This window comes from Cervus elaphus, chromosome 14, assembly GCF_910594005.1.
Source record: "Cervus elaphus chromosome 14, mCerEla1.1, whole genome shotgun sequence".
Classification (NCBI taxonomy): Eukaryota; Metazoa; Chordata; class Mammalia; order Artiodactyla; family Cervidae; genus Cervus; species Cervus elaphus.
Genome location: NC_057828.1, coordinates 9225220 through 9251611, shown reverse-complemented (window position 1 = coordinate 9251611; position 26392 = coordinate 9225220). Strand labels below are relative to the sequence as shown.

Below are 26392 nucleotides of genomic sequence, written 5' to 3'. Positions count from 1 at the left end.
AATGATGCTTCCTAAGGTTCACTTGGCTTCACATCCAGGATGTCTGGCCGTAGGTGAGTTCATGTCCACTCCAAATTCCCTAACTATCTCTTCTCCCATCATTCCCCCCAGGAATCATAAATTTCTTCTCTAAGTCTGTGAGTCTGTTTCTGTTCCATAAATAAGTTTGTTTCCAAATTTCTTCTAAGATTCCACATATAAGGGATGTCTTATGATTTTTCTCCTTCTCTGTCTGACTAACTTCACTCAGTGTAACACTCTCTAAGTCCATCCAGATTTCTGCAAATGACATTATTTCATTCTTTTAATGGATGAGTAATATTCCATTGTATATGTACCACATCTTCTTGATCCATTTCTCTGTTGATGGACATTTAGGTTGATTCCATATCATGACTATTGTAAACAATGCTGCAATGAACATTAGGGTGTGTGTTTCCTTTTAGACCAAATTTTTCACTGGATCCATGCCCTGGGGCATGATTGTAGGGTCATATGGTAGCTCTATGTTTAGTTTTCAAAGGAATGTACATACTGTTGTCCATAGTGGCTGTATCAGCTAACAGTGTAAGAGGGTTACCTTCTCTCCATATACTCTCCAGCATATTTCTGGATTTTTTGATGATATATCTTTTGACTCATGTTAAGGGATATCATGTTCTAGTTTGATTCGAATCTCTATAATAATTAGTTATATGAACATCTTTTCATGGCTGTCTTGGCCATCTATATGTCTTCTTTGGAGAAAAATATAATACTTAGGAATAAACCTAAGGAGACAAAAGATCTGTAATCTGAAAACTGCAGGACACTAATGAAAGAAATTGAAGACACAAACACATGGAAAGATATACCACTATCTTTGATTAGAAAAATCAATATTGTCAAAATGACTATACTACCCAAAGCAATCTACTGTTTCAATGCAATCCATATGTAATTACCAATGGCAATTTTTCACAGAACTAGGAAAAAAAAAGCAAACTTAAAATTTGTATGGAGAAACAAAGGTCCCAAATAGCCAAATCTATCTTGAGAAATAAAAATGGAGCTGGAGGAATGACACTGCCTGACTTCAGACTATATACTTCAATGCTCTAGACATAAAAAGAGTACAGTACTGACTATGACATCGAGATTTATGAATTAGGAACTGGAGTGGACAAGAATGGGCAAATTTAATTCAGATGACCATTATATCCACTACTATGGGCAAGAATTCCTTAGGAGAAATGGAGTAGCCCTCAGCCAATGAAAGGGTCTGAAATGCAGTACTTGGGTGCAGTCTCAAAAACAATGGAAATATCTCCATTCATTTCCAAGGCAAGTCACTTAAAATCACAGTAATCCAAGCCTATGCCCCACCCACTAAAGTCAATGTATATGAACTTGACTGGACTTATGAAGACCTATATTACATTCTAGATATAAACACAAAAACAAACAAACAAACAAAATCTCCTTTTCATATAGGACTGGAATGCAAAAGTAGGAATCAAGAGATACCTGGATTAACAGGCAAGTTTGGCCTTGGAGTACAAAATGAAGCAGGGGAAACAATAAAAGAGTTTTGACGAGAGAAGACATGGGTCATAGCAAACACCATTTTCAAAAACACAAGAGACAATTCTGCACATGAACATCACCAAGATGGTCACTGAGACCATCACTGAGATGTTCAGTACTGAAATCAGAATGATTATATTCTTTGCAGTCAAAGATAGAGAAGCTCTATACAGTTGGCAAAACCAAGACTGGAAGCTGACTGTGGCTCAGATCATGAGGTCCTTATTGTGAAATTCAGACTTGAATTGAAGAAAGCAGGGAAAACTACTAGGCCATTCCAGTCCTTTATGATTATATAGTGGAAGGGATAAACAGATTCAAGGGATTAGATCTGAGAGAGTACTTGAAGAACTGTGGATAGAAGGTCGTAACTCTGTACAAGAGGCAGTGAGTAAAACCAACCCCAAGAAGCAGAAATGCAACAATGCAAAATGGCTTTCTGAGAAGACGTTACAAAAGGTGAGAAAAGAAGAGAAGCAAAAAGCAAAGAATAAAAGGGAAAGTATACGCATCTGAATGTAGAATTCCAAAGAATAGCAAGGAAGATAAGAAAGCCTTGTTAAGTGAGCAATACAAAAAAATAGAGGAAAGCAATAAAATGGGGAAGGCTAGAGATGTCTTCAAGAAAATTAGAGATAGCAAAGGAATTTTTCATGTAATAATGGGCAGAGTAAAGGACAGAAATGGTATGGCCTTAACAGAAGCAGAAGATATTAAGAAGAGGTGGCAAGAATATACAGAAAAACTGTACAGAAAAGGACTTAATGACCCAGATAACCACGATGGTGTGATCACTCACCTGGAGCCAGAAATCCTAGAGTGTGAAGTCAAGTGGACATCACTACAAACAAAGCTAGTGGAGGTGATGGGATTCCAGCTGAGCTATTTCAAATCCTAAAAGATGATGCTGTGAAAGTACAGCACTTAATATGCTAGCACATTTGGAAAACTCAGCAGTGGCTATAGGACTGGAAAAGGTCAGTTTTCATTCCAGTCTCTAGAAGGGCAATGCCAAAGAATGTTCATACTACCACAACACAACTGGGCTCATTTCACATGCTAGCAAGGTAATACTCAAAATCCTTCAAACTAAACTTCAACAACATGTGAACTGAGAACTTCGAGATGTACAAGCTAAATTTAGAAAGGCAGAGGAACCAGAGATTAAATTGACAACATCAGTTAGATCATAGAAAAAGCAAAAGAAATGCACAAAAACATCTACTTCTGCTTCACTGACTACACTAAAGTCTTTGTTTGGATCACAACACTGTGGAAAATTCTTACAGAGATGGGAATACTTGACCACCTTACCTGCCTCCTGAGAAACCTGTATGCAGGTCAAGAAGCAACAGTTAGAACCGGAATGGAACAACAATCTGGTTCAAAATTGGGAAAGGAGTATGTCAAAGCTGTATATTGTCACCCTGCTAACTTAACATCATACAAAATACCAGGCTGGAAGAAGCACAAGCTGGAATCAAGATTGCCAGGAAAAATACCAATAACCTCAGATACACAGATGACATCACACTAATGGAAGAAACCAAAGAGGAATTAAAGAACCCCTTGATGATGGTGAAAGAGGAGATTGAAAAAGCTAGCTTAAAACCACATTCAAAAAATGAAGATCATGTCTTGGGTTCCATCATTGCATGGCAAAAATGGGGTAAAATGGAAACAATGACAGACTTCATTCTTTTTGGCTTCACAATCACTGTTGATGGCAACTGCAGCCATGAAATTAAAAGACACTTGCTCCTTGGAAGAAAAGCTAGGAAAACCTCGACAGCATGATAAGAAGCAGAGACATCACTTTACCAACAAAGGTTCTTATTGTCAAAGTTATGTTTTTTCAAGCAGTCATGTATGGATGTAAATGTTTGACCACAAAGAAGGCTGAGTACCAAAGAATTGATATTTTGAACTGTGATGCTGGAGAAGACTCTTGAGCATCCCTTGGACTGCAAGGAGATCAAGCCAGTCAATGCTAAAAGAAATCAGTCCTGAATATTGATTGGAAGGACTAATGCTGAAGCTGAAGCTCCAGTATTTTGGCCACCTGATGAGAAGAGCTGACACATTGGAATAGACCCTGATGTTGGAAAAGTTTAAGAGCAGGAGGAGAAGGGACTTCAGAGGATGACACGGTTGGATGGCATGATCCACAGAATGGGCATGACTTTGAGCAAACTCTGGGAGTTAATGAAGGATAAGGAAGCCTGGCTTGCTACAATCCATGGGGTTGCAAAGAGTCAGAAACAGTTGCGTGACTGAACAACACAACAGGAACTGATCATGATGTATCCTGACATGAAGTTCTTTGGCCCCATCCCATTTGGAATTCACTGAGCAGTTTTAGAATGTAGTTGTTTTTGGTTAGTGATGAATTCATATGTCCTATTCAAGAAATTTTCAGTCATTATTTAAAAATTATTTTGATGTGTAGTTCCTTTACAATATAGTGTTAGTTTCACTGTATATCAAAGTGAATCAGCTACACATATACACAGATGCCCATTCTTTTGGATTTCCTTTTCATTTAGACCATCAGAAAATGATGGCATAGGGAACTCAGCCATTATTATTATTTTTTATCTCTTATTCTTTATTTTCAACTTCATGTTCAACAGTTCTTTGCTATCTTTCCACAGGTCCTTGAAGCTGTGTCCATTTTTTTTTTTTTCAGTCCATTTTCAAAGTTAGTTAATATTCAAGCTTATTGATCCTTCTGCCATCTGCAATGTATTGTTGAGCCATGTGGTTTTCTAATAATCTATTTTCTAGTTCTGTCAACTGGACTCAATTTTTAAAAGCCATCATCCAATGATTTCAATATCTGTGTTATCTCAGTGTTGTCTTCTGTTGATTGTTTTTTTCTCTTTTGAGGTTTACCTGGTCTTTGGCCTGATAAATGATTTTCAACTGTATTTGGACACTTGAACTTTTATATCTTGAGACTAAGGGTGTTACTGGACTCCTTCGTTAATCAGGCCTCCATTACTGCCATGTAGGGTGCAAGTCCAAGGTTCCCACCTGGCCTCCCCTGACACCAGGAGAAAAGGCAGATGTTTCTTGTTCCCTTATTATGTGGGTGGAAATGTAGGCTGCTTACTTGGACCCTGTAGATCAAGGCATGGAAAGAAATGGCCTTAGGTTTCTGCCATCGTGTGTTTCTAGACTGAATAAGTTCAGTTCAGTTGCTCAGACATGTCTGACTCTTTGCAACCCCATGGACTGCAACATGCCAGGTTTCTCCATCCATCACCAACTTCCAGAGCTTAACTAAACTCATGTCCATTGAGTCGGTGATGTCATCCTTCCATCTCATCCTCTGTCATCCCCTTATCCTTCCACTTTCAATCTTTCCCAGCATCAGGGTCTTTTCCAAAGAGTCTCAGGTGGCCAAAGTATTGGAGTTTCAGCTTCATCATCAGTCCTTTCAAAGTATATTCGGGACTGATTCCCTTTAGGGTTGACTGGTTTGAACTCCTTGCATTCCAAAGGACTCTCAAGAGTCTTCTCCAACACCAGAGTTCAAAACCATCAATTTTTCGATGCTCAGCTTTCTTTACAGTCCAACTCTCACATCCATACATGACGACTGGAAAAATCATATCTTTCACTAGATGGAATTTTGTTGGCCAAATAATGTCTCTGCTTTTTAATATGCTGTTTAGGTAGGTCTTTTCCAAGGAGCAAGTGTCTTTTAATTTCATGACTGCAGTCCCCATCTGCAGTGATTTTAGAGCCCCCCAAAATAAAGTCTGTCACTGTGTCCATTGTTTCACAATCTATTTGCTATGAAGTGATGGGACCAGATACCATGACCTTAGTTCCCTGAATGTTTATTTTTAGGCCACCTTTTTCACTCTCCTCTTTCACTTTCATCAGGAGACTCTTTAGTTCTTCTTCACTTTCTGCCATAAGGGTGGTGTCATCTGCATATCTGAGGTTGTGGATATTTCTCCTGACAATCTTGATTCCAGCTTGTGCTTCATCCAGCTTGGAATTTTGCACTATGTACTCTGCATATAAGTTAAGTAAGCAGGGTGACAGTATACATCCTTGATATACTCCTTTCCTGATTTGGAACTAGTTTGTTCTTCCATGTCTGATTCTAACTATGGCTTCTTGACCTGCATACAGATTTCTCAAGAGGCAGGTCAGGTGTTACCATCTATTTAATTTCTACAGTTTGTTGCTATCCACACAGTCAAAGGCTTTGGTGTAGTCAATAAAGCAGGAGTAGATTATTTTGTGGAACTCTCTTGCTTTTTCAATGATCCAGTGAATGTTGGAAATTTGATCTCTTTTTCCTCTGCCTTTTCTGAATCCAGCTTGAACATCAGGAATTTCACGGGTTATGTGCTGTTGAAGCCTAGCTTGGAGAAGTTTTAGCATTACTGTACTAGAGTGTGAGATGAATGTAATTGTATGGTAGTTTGAACATACTTTGGGATTAAACGAAAACTAACATTTTCCAGACCTGTGGTCACTGCTGAATTTTCCAAATTTGCAGGCATATTGAGTGGAGTACTTAAAGAGCATCATTGTTTAGGATCTGAAATAGGTCAACTGGAATTCCATCACCTCCACTAACTTTGTTCGCAGTGATGCTTCCTAAGGCCCACTTGACTTTGTATTCTAGGATGTCTGGCTCTAGGTGAGTGATCACACCTTCGTGGTTATCTGGGTAATGAAGATCTTTTTTATATAGTTCTTCTCTGTATTCTTGCCACCTCTTCTTAATATCTCCCACTTCTGTTGGGTCCATACAATTTTTATCCTTTATAGTGCCCTTCGCTGCATGAAATGTCCTTGGTATCTCTAATTTTCTTGAAGAGATCTCTAGTCTTTCCCATTCTATTGTTTTCCTCTATTTCTTTGCACTGATCACTGAGGAAGGCTTTCTTATCTCTCCTTGCTATTCTTTGGAACTCTGCATTCAAATGGTTTTGTCTTTCCTTTTCTCTTTTGCCTTTAGTGTCTCTTCTCAGCTATTTGTAAGGCCTCCTGAGGCAACCATTTTGCCTTTTTACATTTATTTTTATTGGAGATGGTTTTGATCCCTGCCCCCTGTACAAAGTCAGGAACCCCTGTCCATAGTTGTTCAGGCATTCTGTCTTATCAGATCTAATCTCTTGATTCTATTTGTCACTTCCACTCTATAATCATAAGGGATTTGATTTAGGTCATCCCTGAATTGTCTAGTGGTTTTCAGATCTTTCTTCAATTTAAGTATAAATTTGGCAACAAGAAGTTCATGATCTGAGCCACAGTCAGCTCCCAGTTGTGTTTTTGCTGACTGTATAGAGCTTCTCCATCTTTGGCTGCAAAGAATATAATCAATCTGAATTTGGTATTGACCATCTGGTGATGTCCATGTGTAGAGTTCTCACTTGTGTTATTGGAAAAGAGTGTTTGCTATGAGCAGTGTGTTCTCCTGGCAAAACTCTGTTATCCTTTTCCCTGCTTCATTTTGTACTCAAATGCCAAATTTGCCTATTACTCCAGGTATCTCTTGCCTTCCTACTTTTGCATTCCAGTCCCCTCTAATGAAAAGGACATCTTTTTGCTGTTAGTTCTAGAAGTCCTTGTACGTCTTCAGAAAAGCATTCCACTTCAACTTCTTCAGCATTACTTTTCAGGGCATAGACCCGGATTACAGTGATAGTGAATGGTTTGCCTTGGAAATGAACATCAATCATTTTGTCATTTTTGAGATTTCATCCAAGCACTGTATTTCAAATGGTTTTGTTGACTATCATGGCTACTCCATTTCTTCTTAGGGATTCTTGCTCATAGTAGTAGATATACTGGTCATCTGAGTTAAATTCACCCATTCCAGTCCATTTTAGTTTGCTGATTTTTAAAATGTCAGTGTTCACTCTTGCCACCTCCTATTTGACTACTTCCAATTTGCTTTGATTCGTGGACCTAACATTCCAGGTCCCTATGCAATAGTGCTCTTTACAGCATCAGACTTTACTTCCATCAGCAGTAACACCCACAATTGGGTGTTGTTTTTGCTTTTTCTCCATCTCTTCATTCTTTCTGGAATTATTTCTCCTCTGATCTCCTGCATATTGAGCACCTCCTGACCTGAGGAGTTCATCTTTCAGTGTCCTATCTTTTTTGCCTTTTCATACTATTCATGGGGTTCTCAAGGCAAGAATACTGAATTGGTTTGCATTCCCTTCTCCAGTGGACCACGTTTTGTCAGAACTATCTGCCATGACCCGTCCATCTTGAGTGGCCTTATACAGCATGGCTCAGAGTTTCATGGAGTTATACAAGGCTGTTGTCCATGTGATCAGATTGGTTAGTTTTCTGTGATTGTGTTTTCATTCTGTCTGCCCTCTGATGGATGAGGATAAGAGGCTTATGGAAGCTTCCTGATGAGAGAGACTGAGTCAGGGGGAAACTGGGTCTTGGTCTGGCAAAAGGGGCCATGCTCAGTAAATCTTTAGACAAATTTTCTGTTGATGGTTGGGGCTGTGTTCCCTCCCTGTTTTTTGACTTGTGGTCAAACTATGGTGGAGATAAGGAAGATAATGGTGACCTCCTTCAACAGGTCTTATGCATGCACTGCTGCAATCAGTGCCCCCAAACCTGCAGCAGGCCACCACCAGCCCATGCCTCTACTGTAGACTCCTGAACACTGATGGGAGGGTCTGGTTCAGTCTCTTGTGGGGTCACTGCTTCTATCTCTTGGGTTCTGTTGTGCACAGGGTTTTGCTTGTGCCCTCTAAGAGTCTGTTTCCACAGTCCGTAAGTTCTGGCGGCTCTGTGGTGGGGTTAATTGCAGCCTCCTCCAAGAGGGCTGACTCAATACCCAGGTCTACTGCACCCAGAGCCCCTGCCCCTGTAGCAGTGCACTGCTCACCCGTACTTCTGCAGGAAACACTCAGACACAATTCTGGCTTAGTCTCTGTGGGGTCTCTGGGTCCTGGTGCACACAAGGACTTAGTGTGCACACTTCGTGTACTATTACTAGACTAAGTCAGTATTGTGAACATTGTTTGTGTCTTGCTAGGCTACTCTTTTCTGGGCCTTTTCTCAAAGAGATCAACTGCTTCATGAGACTTTTTTTCTTTCTGTTCTTGTATTATTTCTGGGTTGCTGTCTCAGTGGCCCATTCAGGATACACAGAAGGCAAAATGAAAACCCCGAGGACTCTCTTCAGTGTAACTCTTTGAAACCCAAGGTCCCTAAGCAGATTGACTTATACTTGTTTCACAGTCTCCTGTGTTAGCTTTTGTAATTTGTTCAGGATCCTTATTAGGCAGAAGGAATACTTCAGTTCAGTTCAGTCACTCAGTTGTGTCCAACTCTTTGCAACCCCATGAATTGCAGAACACCAGGCCTCCCTGTCCATCACCAATTCCTGGAGTTTACTCAAACTCAGGCCCATCAAGTCAGTGATGCCATCCAACCATCTCACCCTCTGTCGTCCCCTTCTCCTCCTGCTCCCTATCTCTCCCAGCATCAGGGTCTTTTCCAATGAGTCAACTCTTCTCATGCGGTGGCCAAAGTATTGGAGTTTCAGCTTCAGCATCAGTCCTTCCAATGAACACCCAGGACTGATCTCCTTTAGGATGGACTGGTTGGATCTCCTTCCAGTCCATGAGACTCTTCAGAGTCTTCTCCAACACCACAGTTAGAAAGCATCAATTTTTTGGTGCTCAACTTTCTTCACAGTCCAACACTTACATCCATACACGACCACTGGAAAAACCATAGCCTTGACCAGACTTACCTTTGTTGGCAAAGTAATGTCTCTGCTTTTTAATATGCTATCTAGGTTGGTCATAATTTTCTTTCCAAGGAGTAAGCGTCTTTTAATTTCATGGCTGCAGTCACCATCTGCAGTGATTTTGGAGCCCCCCAAAATAAAGTCTGACACTGTTTCCACTGTTTCCACATCTATTTGCCATGAAGTGATGGGACCAGAGGCCATGATTTTAGTTTTCTCAATGTTGAGCTTTAAGCCAACTTTTTCACTCTCCTCTTTCACTTTCGCCAAGAGGCTTTCTAATTCCTCTTTACTTTCTGCCATAAGGGTGGTGTCATCCGCATATCTGAGGTTATTGATCTTTCTCCCAGCAATCTTGATTCCAGCTTGTGCTTCCTCCAGCCCAGCATTTCTCATGATGTACTCTGCATATAAGTTAAATAAGCAGGGTGACAAAATATAGCCTTAACGTACTCCTTTTCCTATTTGGAACCAGTATGTTGTTCCATGTCCAGTTCTAATTGTTGCTTCCTGACCTGCATACAGGTTTCTCAAGAGGCAGGTCTGGTGGTCTGGTATTCCCATCTCTTGAAGAATTTTCCACAGTTTATTGTGATCCACACAGTCAAGGCTTTGGCATAGTCAATAAAGCAGAAATGGATGGTTTTCTGGAACTCTCTTGCTTTTTCGATGATCCCGTGGATATTGGCAATTTGATCTTTGGTTCCTCTTCCTTTTCTAAAACCAGCTTGAACATCTGGAAGTTTACAGTTCACGTATAAACATCAGAACACTGCAAAACAGGCATATTTCTTAGAGTACTCTATGTGCTTCCATGGGGGTAAAGTAAGGTCTTAAAATGTATATTTCTGATTAAGTGATTTAAATTCCTCCTATAAATCATTTCTGTCATCAGAAATCATAAGATTTGATATTACATATTTGGCTCCATTTTTATTTTATTTATTTAATACTGTAGGGGTTTTCTTTGAATAAAGCAAACACCATTATCTTTTAGACTCTCAGGGAAAATGTGGGCCTCCTCCACCAATAGACAATGGAGACATTACCTCACTCCTGCAGTCAGTATATCCTCCAGGAATGATTGTTGACTACCGGTGTCAGTCCTACTACGAACTTTGGGGAAACAGAAATGTAGTATGTCGGAACGGAGAGTGGTCAGAACCACCAAAATGCTTAGTTAAATGCTTTAAACTTCTCCCAGATCCTGGGATAATTCTTTTACTCAGCATGATGTTTAACTGTTTATAATAGGGATTTTAAGGAATAAATAACAACCATTCTGTTGCATGCTTGACCACCAAGAATTAATATCTGTATATAGAAATAAAGTTAGAAAATTACATGTTCAAGCAACAATGGCTCCTTTATGAAAGCTCTTCATATGACAACTGACATTATGAATCTTTCGTTATAACATTTAATGATTACATTAAACAAAGTATCTCATTCTTATAACATTAATTTTGTTAATATGATGATACATTTTCAGTGTATTGGTTTGGAAAGGTTTGAGGAATAATTTTTGGACCACATTTCTTGAAACCTTGAAATTCTGTAGAAAATATTTGCATATTACTCAAAGGTTCATGTTTATTTTCTTTAACTTTAGAGGCATGTGGAATTTCAGAAGAAACAATGAGAAAGCATCACATACAGTTAAGATGGAAACACGATCCAAAACTTTACTCAACAGAAGATAATATTGAATTTATGTGTCAACATGGTTATCGTCCAGTGTCACCAGAGCATACATTTTGAACAACTTGTTGGGGAGGAAAGATGGTGTATCCTAGCTGTGGATAAAACATTGACTAAATGCAGTTGTAAAATTGAAATATGTACATGTATTCATATTTCTCTTTATTAATTCAGTTCTGTTTATTGTATCAAGTATTTTTTAACTCATCTTGAATCATAAATCAGATATGTGTTTAATATTATGGGGACAATGTAATTGAAAGATGGGAGACCAATGAATCACTTCTTAAAAGTATCTCATTAAACTTGGCAAATCAAAATGTTATGTGTCCTGTTCTTGAGACATTTAAAGCAAGAAATTAGATTCAATCACTTCCATGCCTCCTTCCATCCATCAGTTTCCTCACTTTCTGAAAGCTTTCTCCATTACTTCTGAGGCTTTCTGAATCCCTGTTTTAGAATACATGGGGAAAAGGGTGTGGAAAGAAATGGAAAAATGCAAAATATTGATAATATCACTTGACAAATATATAAAAGTAAACTATGTCATACTTATGTCAGCAAGTAAATATAAGTAATTTATCTTACTTTAGCTCATCTATCAATAGATGAATAAACCAAAAATGATGAAATACATAATATTTTCAGCTCAATTCAGTCACTCAGTCATGTTCAACTCTTTGCAACCCCATGCACTGCAGCACTCCAGGCCTCTCTGTCCATCAGAAACTCCCGGAGTTTGCTCAAACTCATGTCCATTGAGTCAGTGATGCCATCCAACCATCTCATGCTCTGTCGTCCCCTTCTCCTCCCTCCTCCAATCTTTCCCAGCATCAGGGTCTTTTCAAATGAGTCAGCTCTTCACATCAGGTGGCCAATATATTGGAGTTTCAGCTTCAGCATCAGTCCTCCCAATGAACATTCAGGACAGATTTCCTTTATGCTGGACTGGTTGGATCACATATTATTTTAAAAGATGCTTATCAAAGTACACATAATAATTCAAATAAAGAACAATGAGAATCACATTGTATAACTATTATAACATGGTACATAAGTGATTAAAAAATTCAACATTAAATATAAACACACACACATAAAGACACTCTGCTTTAAACACTGAATAACTTTTTATAGAAAATATTGGCAAGAAATGTAAGAAAATATTTAGTATAGCTAGAGTTGAATTCACAGATAATAGATGTAAAATGTGTTTAACTTCTTTTGACTTACATGAATTCTTGAATTTTTCTGTCTTTAATGTATATCAAATTTGGACCACAAAATATTTTCTAAAATAAAGAAATATGCAAAGTGACAAAACATGAGCTTTAGAGATCAATTTGGTAATGAACTCCAAGTCTAGTAATGTTTTCCTGATTTTACTGTTACAGAGCATTTTAGAAACATTCAGCACCAGTCTGAAAGGTGATTTTTATGTTCATACATTTTAAACAGCATAATAAGCTTATCAGTTAACTATAAACATTTTAGATTTATAAATATCTTAAAAATTTTATTATTAAAATAGAGGTACTTATACCTCTATTTTTAAATAGAGGTATAATACCTATTATTAAAATAGAGGTATAAATAAGCTAAAATATTTAAAGTGATATCTTATTACTTTGTACTGCATCAAGTCAAGGGACCTTCTTAGTCTAAGAAGCATGGCCATCACCATGGTGCTAATTGATTTAAATCTGAATTGCTAGTAACAGCTGGTTTTCTCACCCTAAATGAAATAGTTACAGTTGACAAGTTATCTTGGCTATAAATGTTAACATTATTTTAGATATTATTTCTCCAAAATTTTTAAATAATGGTTGTAGAATCTATTTATGACCCAAGGCTGCAAGCAGCTATTTCACTGTTGTGTAGAAAATGGTGATTTTTAAATATCAGTTCTAACATTTTTCTACATTTATTGTCATTCTGTGTAAAGATGAGTGCTAATTTACAGACTCTGTTCATAATCAACTTTCACCTAAAATGTTTTAGCAAATCTCTAAAATAATGTTTTTAAATAATTTTTTAATTGACATAGAAATTGATGAAAGTGGAGAAAACCACTAGACCATTCAGGTATGACCTAAATCAAATCCCTTATGACTATACAATGGAAGTAAGAAATAGATTTAAGGGATTAGATCTGATTGACAGAGTGCCTGATGAACTATGGACAGAGGTTCATGACATTGTACAGGAGACAGGAATCAAGACCATCCCTAAGAAAAAGAAATGCAAAAAAGCAAAATGGTTGTCTGAGGAGGCCTTACAAATAGCTGTGAAAAGATGGGAAGTGAAAAGCAGTGGAGAAAAGGAAAGATATTCCCATTTGAATGCAGAGTTTCAAAGAATAGCAAGGGGAGATAAGAGAGCATTCAATGCAAAGAAATAGAGCAAAACAATAGAATGCGAAGATTAGAGATCTCTTCAAGAAAATTAGAGATACCAAGGGAACATTTCATGCAAAGATGGCCTCCGTAAAGGACAGAAATGGTATGGACCTGACAAAAGCAGAAGATATTAAGAAGTGGTGGCAAGAATACACAGAACTGTACAAAAAAGATCTTCAAGACCCAGATAATCATGATGGTGTGATCACTCACCTAGAGCCAGACATCCTGGAATGTGAAGTCAAGCGGGCCTAGGAAGCATCACTACAAGCAAAGCTAGTGGAGGTGATGGAATTCCAGTTGAGCTATTTCAAATCCTGAAAGATGGTGCTGTGAGAGTGCTGCACTCAGTACGTCAGCAAATTTGGAAAATTCAGCAGTGGCCTCAGGACTGGAAAAGGTCAGTTTTCATTCCAATCCCAAAGAAAGGCAATCCCAAGGAATGCTCAAACTACTGCACAATTGCACTCATCTCACACGCTAGCACAGTAATGCTCAAAATTCTCCAAGCCATCTTCAACAGCACGTGAATTGTGAGCTTCCAGATGTTCAAGCTGGTTTTAGAAAAGACAGAGAAACCAGAGATCAAATTGCCAACCTGCGGTGGATCATCAAAAAAGCAAGAGAGTTCTAGAAAATCATCTATTTCTGTTTTATTGACTATGCCAAAACCTTTGACAGTGTGGATCACAATAAACTGTGGAAAATTCTTCAAGAGATAGGAATACCAGACCACCAGACCTGCCTCTTGAAAAACCTGTATGCAGGTCATGAAGCAACAGTTAGAACTGGACATGGAACAACATACTGGTTCCAAATAGGAAAAGGAGTACATCAAGGCTGTATGTTGTCACCCTGATTATTTAACTTATATGCAGAGTACATCATGAGTAATGCTGGGCTGGAGGAAGCACAAGCTGGAATCAAGATTGCTGGGAGAAATATCAATAACCTCAGATATGCAGGTGACACCACCCTTATGGCAGAAAGTGAAGAAGAACTAAAGAGCCTCTTGATGAAAGTGAAAAAGGAGAGTCAAACTGTTGGCTTAAAGCTCAACATTCAGAAAACTAAGATCTTGGAATCCGGTCCCATCACTTCATGGCAAATAGATGGGGAAACAGTGGAAACAGTGACTGACTTTATTTTTCTGGGCTCCAAAATCACTGCAGATGGTGATTGCAGCCATGAAATTAAGATGCTTACTCCTTGGAAGGAAAGTTACCAACCTAGACAGCATATTAAAAAGCAGAGACATTACTTTGTCATCAAAGGTCCATCTAGTCAAGGCTATGGTTTTTCCAGTGGTCGTGTATGGATGTGAGAGTTGGACTGTAAAGATAGCTGGGCACTGAAGAATTGATGCCTTTTAACTGTGATGCTGGAGAAGACTCTTGAAATCCCCTGGATTGCAAGGAGATCCAACCACTCCATCCTAAAGTAAATCAGTCCTGGGTATTCATTGGAAGGACTAATGTTGAAGCTGAAACTCCAAAACTGTGGCCACCTGATGGGAAGGGTTGACTCGTTTGAAAAGACCCTGATGCTGGGAAAGATTGAGGGCAGGAGGAGAAGGGGATGACAGAGGATGAGATGGTTGGATAGCATCACCGACTCAACGGATGTGGGTTTGGGTGGACTCCAGGAGTTGATGATGGGCAAGGAGGCCTGGCGTGCTGCACTTTATGGGGTTGGAAAGAGTCAGACATGACTGAGAGACTGAACTGAACTGAATTTTATCTTTTTGATGTTTTGATTTGCCTCTTTTTATAGTGTGTACTTATTAACAAATAGTTGTAAATACAGTAATTTTAAGTCTCTTGTAATTTAGCTTTTATATAGTTTGATGTTTAACATTCTGTATCAAAGTACTATAGTGTTCTGCATATAAATGTGCACTTAAGTTTACCAGTATATTACCTATTTTCATGGTATTAATTAGCACTCTTTTAGTTTATCTTCAATAATTCCTTTAGTGCTTCTTGTAAGGAAGGTATGCGTGCATGCTCAGTCACTTCAGTCACTTCAGAATCTTTGCAACCCTATGGATGGTATCCCACCAGGCTCCTCTGTCCGTGGGATTCTCCAGGCAAGAATACTGGAGTGTGCTGCCATATGCCCCTCAAGGAAGGTCTGTGCTTTATTTCCTCAGTATTTGTTAGTCTGGAGAAGTCTATGTTCTTTTCATTTCTGAATGGCATTTTCCAAATAAAGTGTTCATTGTTGGCAGTTTTCTCTTTCAGCACTTGGAATATATCATCCCACTTTCTCCTTGCCCACTAGGTTTCTGCTGAGAAATATGCTTAGAGCCAAATGAAGGTTTCTTAGTAAGTGTCATGGTTTCTGTTTTGTTTTGTTAACTTATTTGTTATTTCCTCATGCTGCCTTTATGACTTCTTTATTTTTCTTTGATTTTTGCAATTTTATTATATGTGTGTTGTAGAGGATTTTTTCTGCTGATTTTGTTTGGTCACCTGTAAGCTTCCTGAACTTTTAACATTAATTCTTAAAATACATTTTACTCGGCCATTATTTCTTTAAATACATTTTCTGCACTCATCTCCTTCTTTCCTCTTTCTGGAACTTCAATAATTTGCAGACTGGTTCTATTGATGATGTACCATAAATCATGTAGCCTTTCTTTGTTCTTTTTCATTCTTGTTTTTTAAATTTCTGTTTCTTTTTATTTTGTTTTTCTTCTCCCATGACTGGATAACTTCAATATGTCATCTATATCACAGATTTCTTCTTCTGCTTGTTTCAATCTCTAGTTGATGCTCTCTAATGCATTTTCATTTCATCCTTGGATCCTTCAGCATCAAAATTTTGTGTTTTTTTATGATTTATGTATTTTTGTTAAACTTCTCATTTTGTCCATTGTTTGGCATTTATTTTATATTGTTTTCCTGCTTTTGTTTGACTCTCTTACTGTATTTTCTGTAGCACAGTGAACCATTTAAAACAGCTATTTTGAAGTCTTCATCGGGTAAGTCACAGATCTCCAATATTTTGGTGTGAATAGTGAAGATTTTTATACTTTGTTGGTGTCATGATACTTTGAGTTCGTGTCCCTTGAAGTTCTGTGGTGTTTCTCTGATTGAAGTGCTACTCTCCACTGGGTGAGAGACAACTTCCTTCAACCCTGCTAGAGACTCTGAGGCTATCTCAGATCTTCTTTAGTGGCACATGCTGACACATCTCATCCCTCTTTTGTCAGAATTTCTGGGCTGCTATGTCTTGTCTAGATAGTGAATGCACTAAAACTGGTGCTGACAGTCTGTCTTTTATTTCCCGAAAGTAGCACTACATCTTAATCTTGTGTTCCCGTCTTGGCCAGCAGATTTGAGACAAATTTCTGTGCGTGCTCACTGGTGTTCTGTCAAATGATTCTCTTCACTCTGAGTCCATTGTAACCACACTGAGCTGGTCACAGTGTGGGAGGGTGTGTGAACGAAGCAGACAGAGCTCCTCCTGTGAAAACCTGGATTTCACAGAAGGACTTAGCTCCATGCATGATTCTATAAGATAGTGTTTCCAGGGGCCCCTGGACTGTGGCTGGTGGGGCTTCAGCTGTTTCATGAGCCACTGTAGGCAGTACAGTCAAGGTAGAGATCTTTCTGCCTTTTACTTAATGCATGTACGAGTGAGACTTCCCCTGGGTCCCTTGGTTTATCGTATCATTGTGTGTGTGTGTGTGTGTGTGTGTGTGTGTGTGTGTGTGTGTGTATTTTTAATTTTTTAAAAAATTTTAATTGAAGGATAATTGCTTTGCAGTATTGTGTTGGTTTCTACCAAACATCAACATGAATCAGCCATTGGTTTACCCGTGTCCCCTCCCATGGGAATATCCTTCCCACTTCCCTCCCCATCCCACCCTTCTAGGTTGTTCCTTAACTCCGGTTTAAGTTTCCTGAGTCATACAGCAAATTCTTATTGGCCATATACTTTACATATGTTATGTAAGTCTCCATGTTCCCCTCTCCCCTCAACTTCCTGCTCCCCCAATCATGTCCATAGGTTTGTTCTCAATGTCTGTGTCTCTGCTGCTACTGCTCTGCAAATGGATTCACCAGTACCATCTTTCTAGAGTCCATATGTATGCATTAGTATACAATATTAGTTTTTCTCTTTCTGACTTACTTCACTCTATATAATAGGCTCTATGTTGATCTACCTTACTAGGACTGACACAAATGCATTCCTTTTATGGCTGTGTGGTATTCCATTGTATATATGTACCACAGGTTTTTTTTTTTTGTTTGTTTTGTTTTTGTTTTTCTTTTCCTTAATTGGAGGCTAATTACTTTACAATATTGTGGTGGTTTTTGCCATACATTGGCATGAATCAGCCATGGGTGTGCATGTGTCCCCCACCCTGAGCTCCCCTCCCACCTCCCTCCCCATCCCATCCCTTTGGGTCATCCCAGTACACCAGCCCTGAGCACCCTATCTCATGCACTGAACCTGGACTGGTGATCTGTTTCACAAATGGTAATATACATGTTTCAATGCTATTCTCTCAGATCATACCACCCTTGCCTTCTCCCACAGAGTCCAAAAGACTGTTCTATACATCTGTGTCTCTTTTGCTGTCTCGAATATAAAGTTATCATTACCATCTTTCTAAATTCCATATATATGTGTTAATATACTGTGTTGGTGTTTTTCTTCTTCATCTATTCATCTGTCAATGGACATCAATGTTGCATCCATGTCCTAGTTATTGTAAATAGAGCTTCTATGAACATTGGGGCATATGTGTCTTTTTCAATTTTGGTATCCTCAGGGTATACGCCTGGTAGTGGGATTGCTGGGTCATATGGTGGTTTTATTCCTCATTTTTAAAGAAATCTCCATACTGTTCTCCATAGTAGCTGTATCAATTTACATTCCCACCAACAAAGCAGCCCTTTCCAGCATATATTGTTTGTATATTTTTTGATGATGGCCATTCTAACTGGTGTGAGGTGATATCTTATTGAGGTTTTGATTTGCATTTCTTTAACAAATGAATGATGTTGAGCATCTCTTCATGTATTTATTAGCCATCTGTAGGTCTTCTTTGGAGAAATGTTTGTTTAAGCCTTTTACCCACTTTTTGATCTGGTTGTTTGTTTTCCTGGTGTTGATTTGCATGAGCTGCTTGTATATTTTTGAAAATAATACTTTGTCAGTTGTCTCATTTGCTATTATCTTCTCCCATTCTTAGGGTTGTCTTTTCACCTTGTTTATAGTTTTCTTTGCCACACAAAAGCTTTTAAGTTGAATTATGTCCCACTTTTTCTTTGTTTTTATTTCCATTACTCTAGGAGATGCATAATAGAGGATTTTGCTGTGATTTATGTCATAGAGGGTTTGTGTATGTTTTACCCTAAGAGATTTATAGTTTTGGTTCTTACATTTAGGTCTTTAATCCATTTTTGGTTTATCTTTATGTATGGTGTTAGGAAGGGTTCTCATTTCATTTTTTTGCATGTAGCTGCCCAGTTTTCACAGCAGCACTCATTGAAGAGACTATCTTTGACCCATAATATATTCTTGCCTCCTTTGTCAAAAATAAGTTATCCATAGGTGTGTGGGTTTATCTCTGGGCTTCATATCTTGTTCCATTCGACTATATTTCTGTTTTTGTACAGTACCATACTCTCTTGATGACTAAAGCTTTGTAGTATAGTCAAAGTCATGAAAGTTGATTTCCCAGCTCTGTACTTCTTTCTCAAAATTGTATTGTGTGTTCAGGGTCTTTGTGTTTCCATATGAACTGTTGGATTTTTGTTGTTGTTGTTGTTGTTTGGGTTCTGTGAAAAATGCCACTGGTAATTTAATAGGAATTGCACTGAATCTGTAGTTTACCTTTTCCCATATAATCATTTTCACAATATTGATTCTTCCAACTGAGGTAGTGTCTTATAATTTTCTGTATACAAAATTTTCTCTCTTTCAGTAGGTTTATTCCTAGGTATTTTATTCTTTATGTTGCAATGGTAAATGTGATTGATTCCTTAATTTCTGTTTCTGATGCTTCATTGGTAGTGCATAGTTAGTGCATAAGAATGCAAGTGATTTCTGTGTTTTGATTTTGTATCCTGCCATTTTGCTAAATTAGCTGATTATCTCTAGTAATTTTCTAAAGATATCTTTAGGGTTTTCTATGTGTGGTGTCATGTTGTCTGCAAACAATGAGAGTTTTACTTCTTTTCCAATCTGGAGTTATTTTATTTCATCTTCTTCTCTGATTGCTGTAGCTAGGATTTCCAAATCTATGTTGAAAAATAGTGGTGAGAATGGACACACTTGTCTTGTTCCTGATCTTTCAGAAAATGCTTTCAGGTTTTCACCATTGAGAATAATGTTTGTTCTGGCCTTTATTATGTTGAGGTAGGTTCCTTATTTGCTCATTTTTTAAAGAATTTTTATCCTGAAAGGGTGTAAAATTTTGACAAAAGCAATTTCTGCATCTATTGAGAATACCACATGGCTTTATATATATATTAATATGGTATATCAAACTGATGGATTTGTGTATGTTGAAGAATCATTGTATCCCTGAGAAAAACCCAACATGATCATGGTGTACCATCTTTTTAATGTGTTTTTGAATTCTGTTTGCTAGAATTTTGTTGAGGATTTTTGCATCTATTTTCGTCAGTGATATTGGACTGTAATTTTCTCTTTTTGTACTGCCTTTGTCTGGTTATGGTATAAAAGTATTGGTGGTCTTGTAGAATGGGTTTGGAAGTGTTCTTTCCTCTACAATTTTTTGAAAGAGTTTCTGAAGAATAGGCATAAGTTCTTCTCTAAATATTTGATAGCATTCACCTGTGAAACCATCTGGCCCTGTGCTTTTATTTTTTGGAAGATTTTTGAGCACAGTTTTGATTTCAGTGCTTGTAATTGGCTTGTTCATCATTTCTATTTCTTCCCTGTTCAATCTTGGAAGATTGAGCTTTTCTAAGAATATATCCATTGCTTTCAGGCTATCCATTTTATTGGCATATAGTTGCTCATAATAGTCTCTTATGATCCTTTGTATTTCTGTATTGTCTGTTGTAACCTCTCTTTTTCCACTTCTAATTTTGCAGATTTGATTCTTTTCCTTTTTTTCTTGATGAGTTAGGTTAATTGTTTGTCAATTTTGTTTATCTTATCAAAGAACCAGCTTTTAGTCTTATTAATCTTTAGTATTGTTCCTTTATTTATGCTCTGATCTTTAAGATTTCTTTCCTTCTACTATTTTTTCTTTGTTCTTCTTTATCAGTTGTTTTAGGTACAAAGTTAGGTTGTCTAACCAATGTTTTCTTTGTTTCTTGAGGTAGGATTGTATTGCTATAAACTTCCCTCAGAACTGCTTTGCTGTATCCCATAGGTCTTGAATTGTCCTGTTTTCATTGTCATTTGTTTATAGGAATATTTTGATTTCTCTAGCAACCTGTTTGCTATGTAGAAACATATTGTTAATCTCCATGTGTTTTTGCTTTTTACAGAATTTTTTTCCTCCTGTAATTAGTGTCTAGTCCCATAGCATCGTGGTCAGAAAAGATGCTTGATATGAACTCATTTTTTAAAAATTTACTGAGGTTTGATTTGTGACCCAAGATGGTCTATCTTGGAGAATGTTCCCTGTACACTTGAAAAGAAAGTGTATTCTGCATTTGGGTAGCAAGTTCTGAAGCTATCTATTAGGTTCATTTGGTCTAACGTTTCCTTTAAGGTGTGTGTTTTCTTAATAATTTACTGTATTGATGATCTGTCCATTGGTATAAGTTGGGTGTTAAAGTCCCCTACTGTTATTGGGTTGCTGTCAGTTTTCCCTTTTATGTCTGTTAGTATTTGCATTATGTATTGAGGTGCCCCTATGTTGGGTACATAGATATTTACAATTGTTATGTCTTTTTTTTTTTATTGTTCCTTTGATAATTATGTAGTGTCCTTCTTTACCTCATATAATACTCTTTAAATTCTACTTTGTCAGAAATGAGAATTGCCACTCTGGCTTTCTTTTGATTTCCATTTGCATGGAATATCTTTTTTTCATTCTTTTGCTTTCAGTCTGTATGTTTCTCTAGGTCTGAAGTGGGTCTCTTGTAGACAGCATATGTATGGGTCTTATTTTTGTATCCATTCACCCAACCTGTGTCTGTTGGTTGGAGAACTTAACCCATTTACATTTAAAGTAATAGTTGATATATAAGTTTATATTGGGAGTTTGTTATTGTTTTGAGTTTGTTTTTGTAGGTATTTCTTTGAATTATATTTGTTGCCTACGAGTCCCTTTAATATTTGTTGTAAAGCTGGCTTGGTGGTGCTAAATTCTCTTAACTTTTGCTTGTCTGTAAAGCTTTAGATGTCTCCATCAATTTTGAATGAGATCCTTATTGGTAGAATTATCTTGGTTGTAGATTCTTACCTTTTAGTACTTTAAATATATCCTGCCATTCCTTTCTTGCCTCCAGAGTTGAAAGATCAGATCTTAATCAAACGGGTTTTCCTTGTATGCTACCTGTTGCTTTTCCTTGCTGCTTTTAACATTCTTTCTGTGTGTTTAATTTCTGTTAGCTTGGTCAATATGTGTCTCAATGTGTTTATCCTTGGATTTATCTTGTTTGGGACTTTTTACTTCCTGGACTTGATTGACTATTTCATTTTACACGCTGGGGAAGTTTTCTACTATAATATATTCAAAAATTTTCTCAGCATCTTTCTTTTTCTCTTCTTTCTCTAGGACCCCTATAACTCAAACGTTGGTGCATTTAATATTTTCTCAGTGGTTTCTGAGGCTATCCTCATTTCATTTCATTCTTTTTTCCTTTGTTCTGCTCTTCAGCAGTTATTTCCATCATATATTTTCCAGCTCAGCTTTCCATTCTTCTGCTTTAATTAATCTACTATTGGTTCCTTCTATAGTATTTTTAATTTCAGTAATTGTGTTGACATCTCTGTTTATTCTTTACTTCTTCTATGGCCTTGGTAATTGTGTTGATTGCTTCTTGTATTTTCTCCATTGCATTTTTAATGTTTTGGAACATCTTTACTATCTTTATTCCAAATTCTTTTCCTGGTAGTTTGTCTATTTTCTCTTTGTTTACTTGGTCTTTTGCATTTCTAGTTTGTTCCTTTTGTGCAATATTTCTCTACCTTTTAATTTTTTCAATTTCTTGTGTTTGAGATCTCATTTTCCCTGGCTTCAGGTCAAATTCCATCTCCTTTTGGTTTCTGCCCTTAGTGGTTAAGGTTGGTCCAGAGGTTTGTGTAGACTTTTGCTGGGTATGACATGTGCTTGGACTCTGTTGAGAGGAGGTAAATCCCCCTCCCCCCCACCAATGGACAGGGCTGTATGAGGTGGAAATTCTGTTTGCTAACCTTTGGGTTTGTGTTTTTGTCTTCTCTCCTGTTTGGGTGAGGCGTCTTGCATTGGGTGCTGCTGGCAGTTGGTTATTGCCAGGTCTTATACACAAGTGGAGGCCTTTGTGGGTGTTCTCACTAATTAATACTTCCTGGGGTTAGGAGCTTTCTGGCAACCTAGAGTATGTCAGCTCTCCCACTTCAAAAGCTCAGGGCCCAACTTCTGGCCAGGGAACTGAGATTTCACAGGTATTTTGTTATGGCATTAAAGGGGATTAAAACAAACACATTAAAACAAGAAATGAGATACAAACCTCACTCCAAACAAATGGCAAATACAAAATCAGGCCAATAAAAAAATAATATATTTACAGATACCAATGCACAAAATCAAAATAGTCCCAAAAAAAAAAAAGAAAAAGGAAAGTAGAAGAGATTGAGCTGGTTAGCAAAGAAAGAAAAAATGAAATCAACCAGCTAAAAACAAAACTAACTAAAGTATAAACTGGAAAACAAAACCATAAACTGGAAAAAAAAAAAAAAAAAAGCAATGTGCCAACTGGGAAATAAAGCAATGAAATCAAAATACACTAATAAACATGGTGAGAAAAGGAAGGAAAGAAAGAAAGAATAGAAAAGCAAATTTAAATAGAGATAGATAAAGAAAATTTATATATATATATATGAGTAACCACAACAAGAAAAGCATAAGAAAATAAACAAAAGAATATATATAGAAAAATAGTAATATTAAATTTTGTTAAAAAGTTAAAAATTAAAACAAAAAAAGAAATGAAAAACCCCTGAAAATTGCAAAAGGCCAATGTAGAGACAGAAGTATTTAAAGGAGATAAAATATGTGATTAAAAAAATCTCAAAAGTATAAATAGATTTAATAGTTTCTGTTAAAATAAAAAACTACAGCAACAGAGGGTGCAAAAAAAAAAGGAAAACAAATTCCAGAAGCAACTATCCAACAAGCTAAAATATAAGAATAATAAATGTTTTTCTTGAGTCTGCTGTCAGCATCCTTTCCCTCACTGTGAGTCACAGTCCACCTCACCTCCCTAGGATGCCCCCCAATAGTGGCCTGTTCTCTAGACCTGTTGTGGGGGCAGCTCAGACTCTAATCTGGTCCTGCTCCTGCTGTTCTTGCTGTGATGTCCACATCTGGCAGTGCTAGTGTATTTTCTTTTGCAGTAACTCTCATTGTCCTTTATATATTCCATAGATACAAAGTCTGCCAGTTGACCATGTGGATTCAATCTTCAGCTTGTACCACTGGTGGGAATGTTTGGGGTTCTCTTCCTTAGGTGCACTGCCCCTAGATTTCAATTGTGGTTTTGTCTCCACCTCTTCATATGAATCACCCAAAGGGTTTTCTCCTGAGGCTGCCCTGCAGGACCTGAGTCTGCCCCAGGGAGGACCAGGTGAGGAGGTAGTGTGGTTCCCTGAAATGCAGGTTTTGTTTGTGTGTGTGTGTGTGTATGTGTGTGTGTGTGTGTGTGTGTGTGTGTGTGTGTGTGTGTGTGTGTTCCCTAGCCTCTGGTTTCTCTGTTCCTGTGAGGATTGAGTGTCATGGTGGCATGGGAGCTAGGATCATCGGGGCCCTGGAAATACTGTATATACAGGGGTGCTGGTGGCTATTGTCACAGAAAGTATGGCAGTACTACAGTTTTTTCCTAGCTTCTGGGAGCTCTGCCCCAGTGAGGATCATGCACGGAAGTGGTACAGCTGCTTGAATCTTGGGAATCCTGATAGCACCAAGTTTGCAAGGACACCAACTTCCTCACCACAGGAGCTGTGGTCCTTGTTGTTCTTCAATCACCCAGTCGTGTTGGATTCTGTGACCCCATGGAATGCAGCACACCAGGTCTTACTGTCCCTCAGCATCTCCCAGAGTTTGCCCAAATTCATGTTGATTCCATCAGTGATGCCATCCAGCCATATCATCCCCTGACAACCTCTTCTTCTCTGCCCTCAATCTTTCTCAGCCTGGGGATTTTCCAGGGAGTTGTCTGTTCACATCAGATGACCAAATATTGGTCTTATTAGAATCTTTTCCTATCTTGGCAGCTGGGATCAGAAGACCTCTTTGGCTGGTCCTTCTCTGTTGCTTGGCCCCTTCAGGTCTTACAGGACCCTCTGGTTGGGGTCCTTCTCTATTGTTTGGTGCATTGGACACTTATAGGGCCACCCTTGCTGGGATCCTTCTCTGATGCTCAGTACATCAGATGCTTAAAGGGCCACCCTCTCTGGGGTCTTTCAGCTGTCTGGTACCGATGTGTAGGGAGACAAAGAGGCTATAAAGATGGCTCCACCCCATGTGTGTCACTCAGCACTATTGCTCTGCCTCCATGTTTGCCTGGCTTTCTCCTCATAAGCATTTCCCACTGTGATCTCCTTCCTCAGGTCCCCTCAGGCCATCTCCCCACAGTCAAGAGCAGACCTTGCCCTGGGATTACTTTTCAATCTCTATGTTCCAGCTCCCAGCTGCTGCACTTTCTCAGTGACTTGGGTCCCTGTCTGGGGTATGTATGGCCACAGCAAGTATTGTCTGTATGATTATCATTCCATTCAGGCTCTCACAGATGAGCTGCTTCACTTTCCAACAGCTTCAGATGCTTCACCGCTGTCACAAACAGTTGCCCCTATGTAGGACTCTGACCCCTGCTTCAGTTCTCCCACCCTGCAGGTGCAGATTCAGTCCTGTTCACTCTCTCTTTTTCACCTTCCTTCCTTTGTCTTACAGAGTTTTGTGTGGTTCTATAAATACTTTTCCTGTGGTCAGGTACTCCTGATGGCTCTCAGTTGGTGTTCTGCAAGATCTTCTGTGTCTGCAGGTGTATTTTTCCATGTCCACCTACTCCTCTGCCATCTTGGATCTTGGTGTATGGTACTGAGTCCTACACCTCACTCCAAGGCAGGTTTCTCCTAGATGAATGTACAATTTCCGTTGTTAGGTCAGGAGCAAAAGCAATGGATATCTTATTCTTCTCTTTTGAACATATTTCTCATTTTATCATTTTTCTTGACTGACTGTGTTCATACCTGTGTATTAGATTAAATATCCCCTTCTAGACCTGCCTCTTGAGAAACCTGTATGCAGGTCAGGAAGCAACAGTTAGAACTGGACATGGAACAACATACTGGTTCCAAATAGGAAAAGGAGTACATCAAGGCTGTATATTGTCACCCTGCTTATTTAACTTCTATGCAGAGTATATCATGAGAAACGCTGGGCTGGAAGAAGCACAAGCTGGAATCAAGATTGCCAGGAGAAATATCAATAACTTCAAATATGCAGATGACACCACCCTTATGGCAGAGAGTGAAAAGGAACTAAAAACCCTCTTGATGAAAGTGAAAGAGGAGAGTGAAAAAGTTGGCTTAAAGCTTAACATTCAGAAAACTAAGATCATGACATCTGGTCCCATCACCTCATGGGAAATAGATGGGGAGACAGTGGAAACAGTGTCAGACTTCATTTTTTTTAGGCTCCAAAATCACTGCAGATGGTGACTGCAGCCATGAAATTGAAAAACACTTACTCCTTGGAAGGAAACTTATGACTAGCCTAGATAGCATATTAAAAAGCAGAGACATTACTTTGCCAACAAAGGTC

The 26392-nt window shown here is 38.3% G+C and overlaps 1 protein-coding gene and 1 pseudogene across 1 annotated transcript in view; both read left to right on the top strand.

Annotated features, from left to right (window-relative positions):
- The window catches only part of LOC122707785 (complement factor H-like), a 95815-nt gene extending 84741 nt beyond the window's left edge, over nucleotides 1–11074 (top strand). The window contains exon 19 of the mRNA XM_043923645.1: nucleotides 10938–11074. Within this exon, the coding sequence (XP_043779580.1) occupies nucleotides 10938–10939 (2 nt within the window). The 3' untranslated portion in view covers nucleotides 10940–11074. The remainder of the gene's footprint in view (nucleotides 1–10937) is intronic.
- Nucleotides 11075–24427: 13353 nt separating this feature from the next.
- Nucleotides 24428–26392, top strand: part of LOC122708047 — an 81351-nt pseudogene continuing 79386 nt past the window's right edge.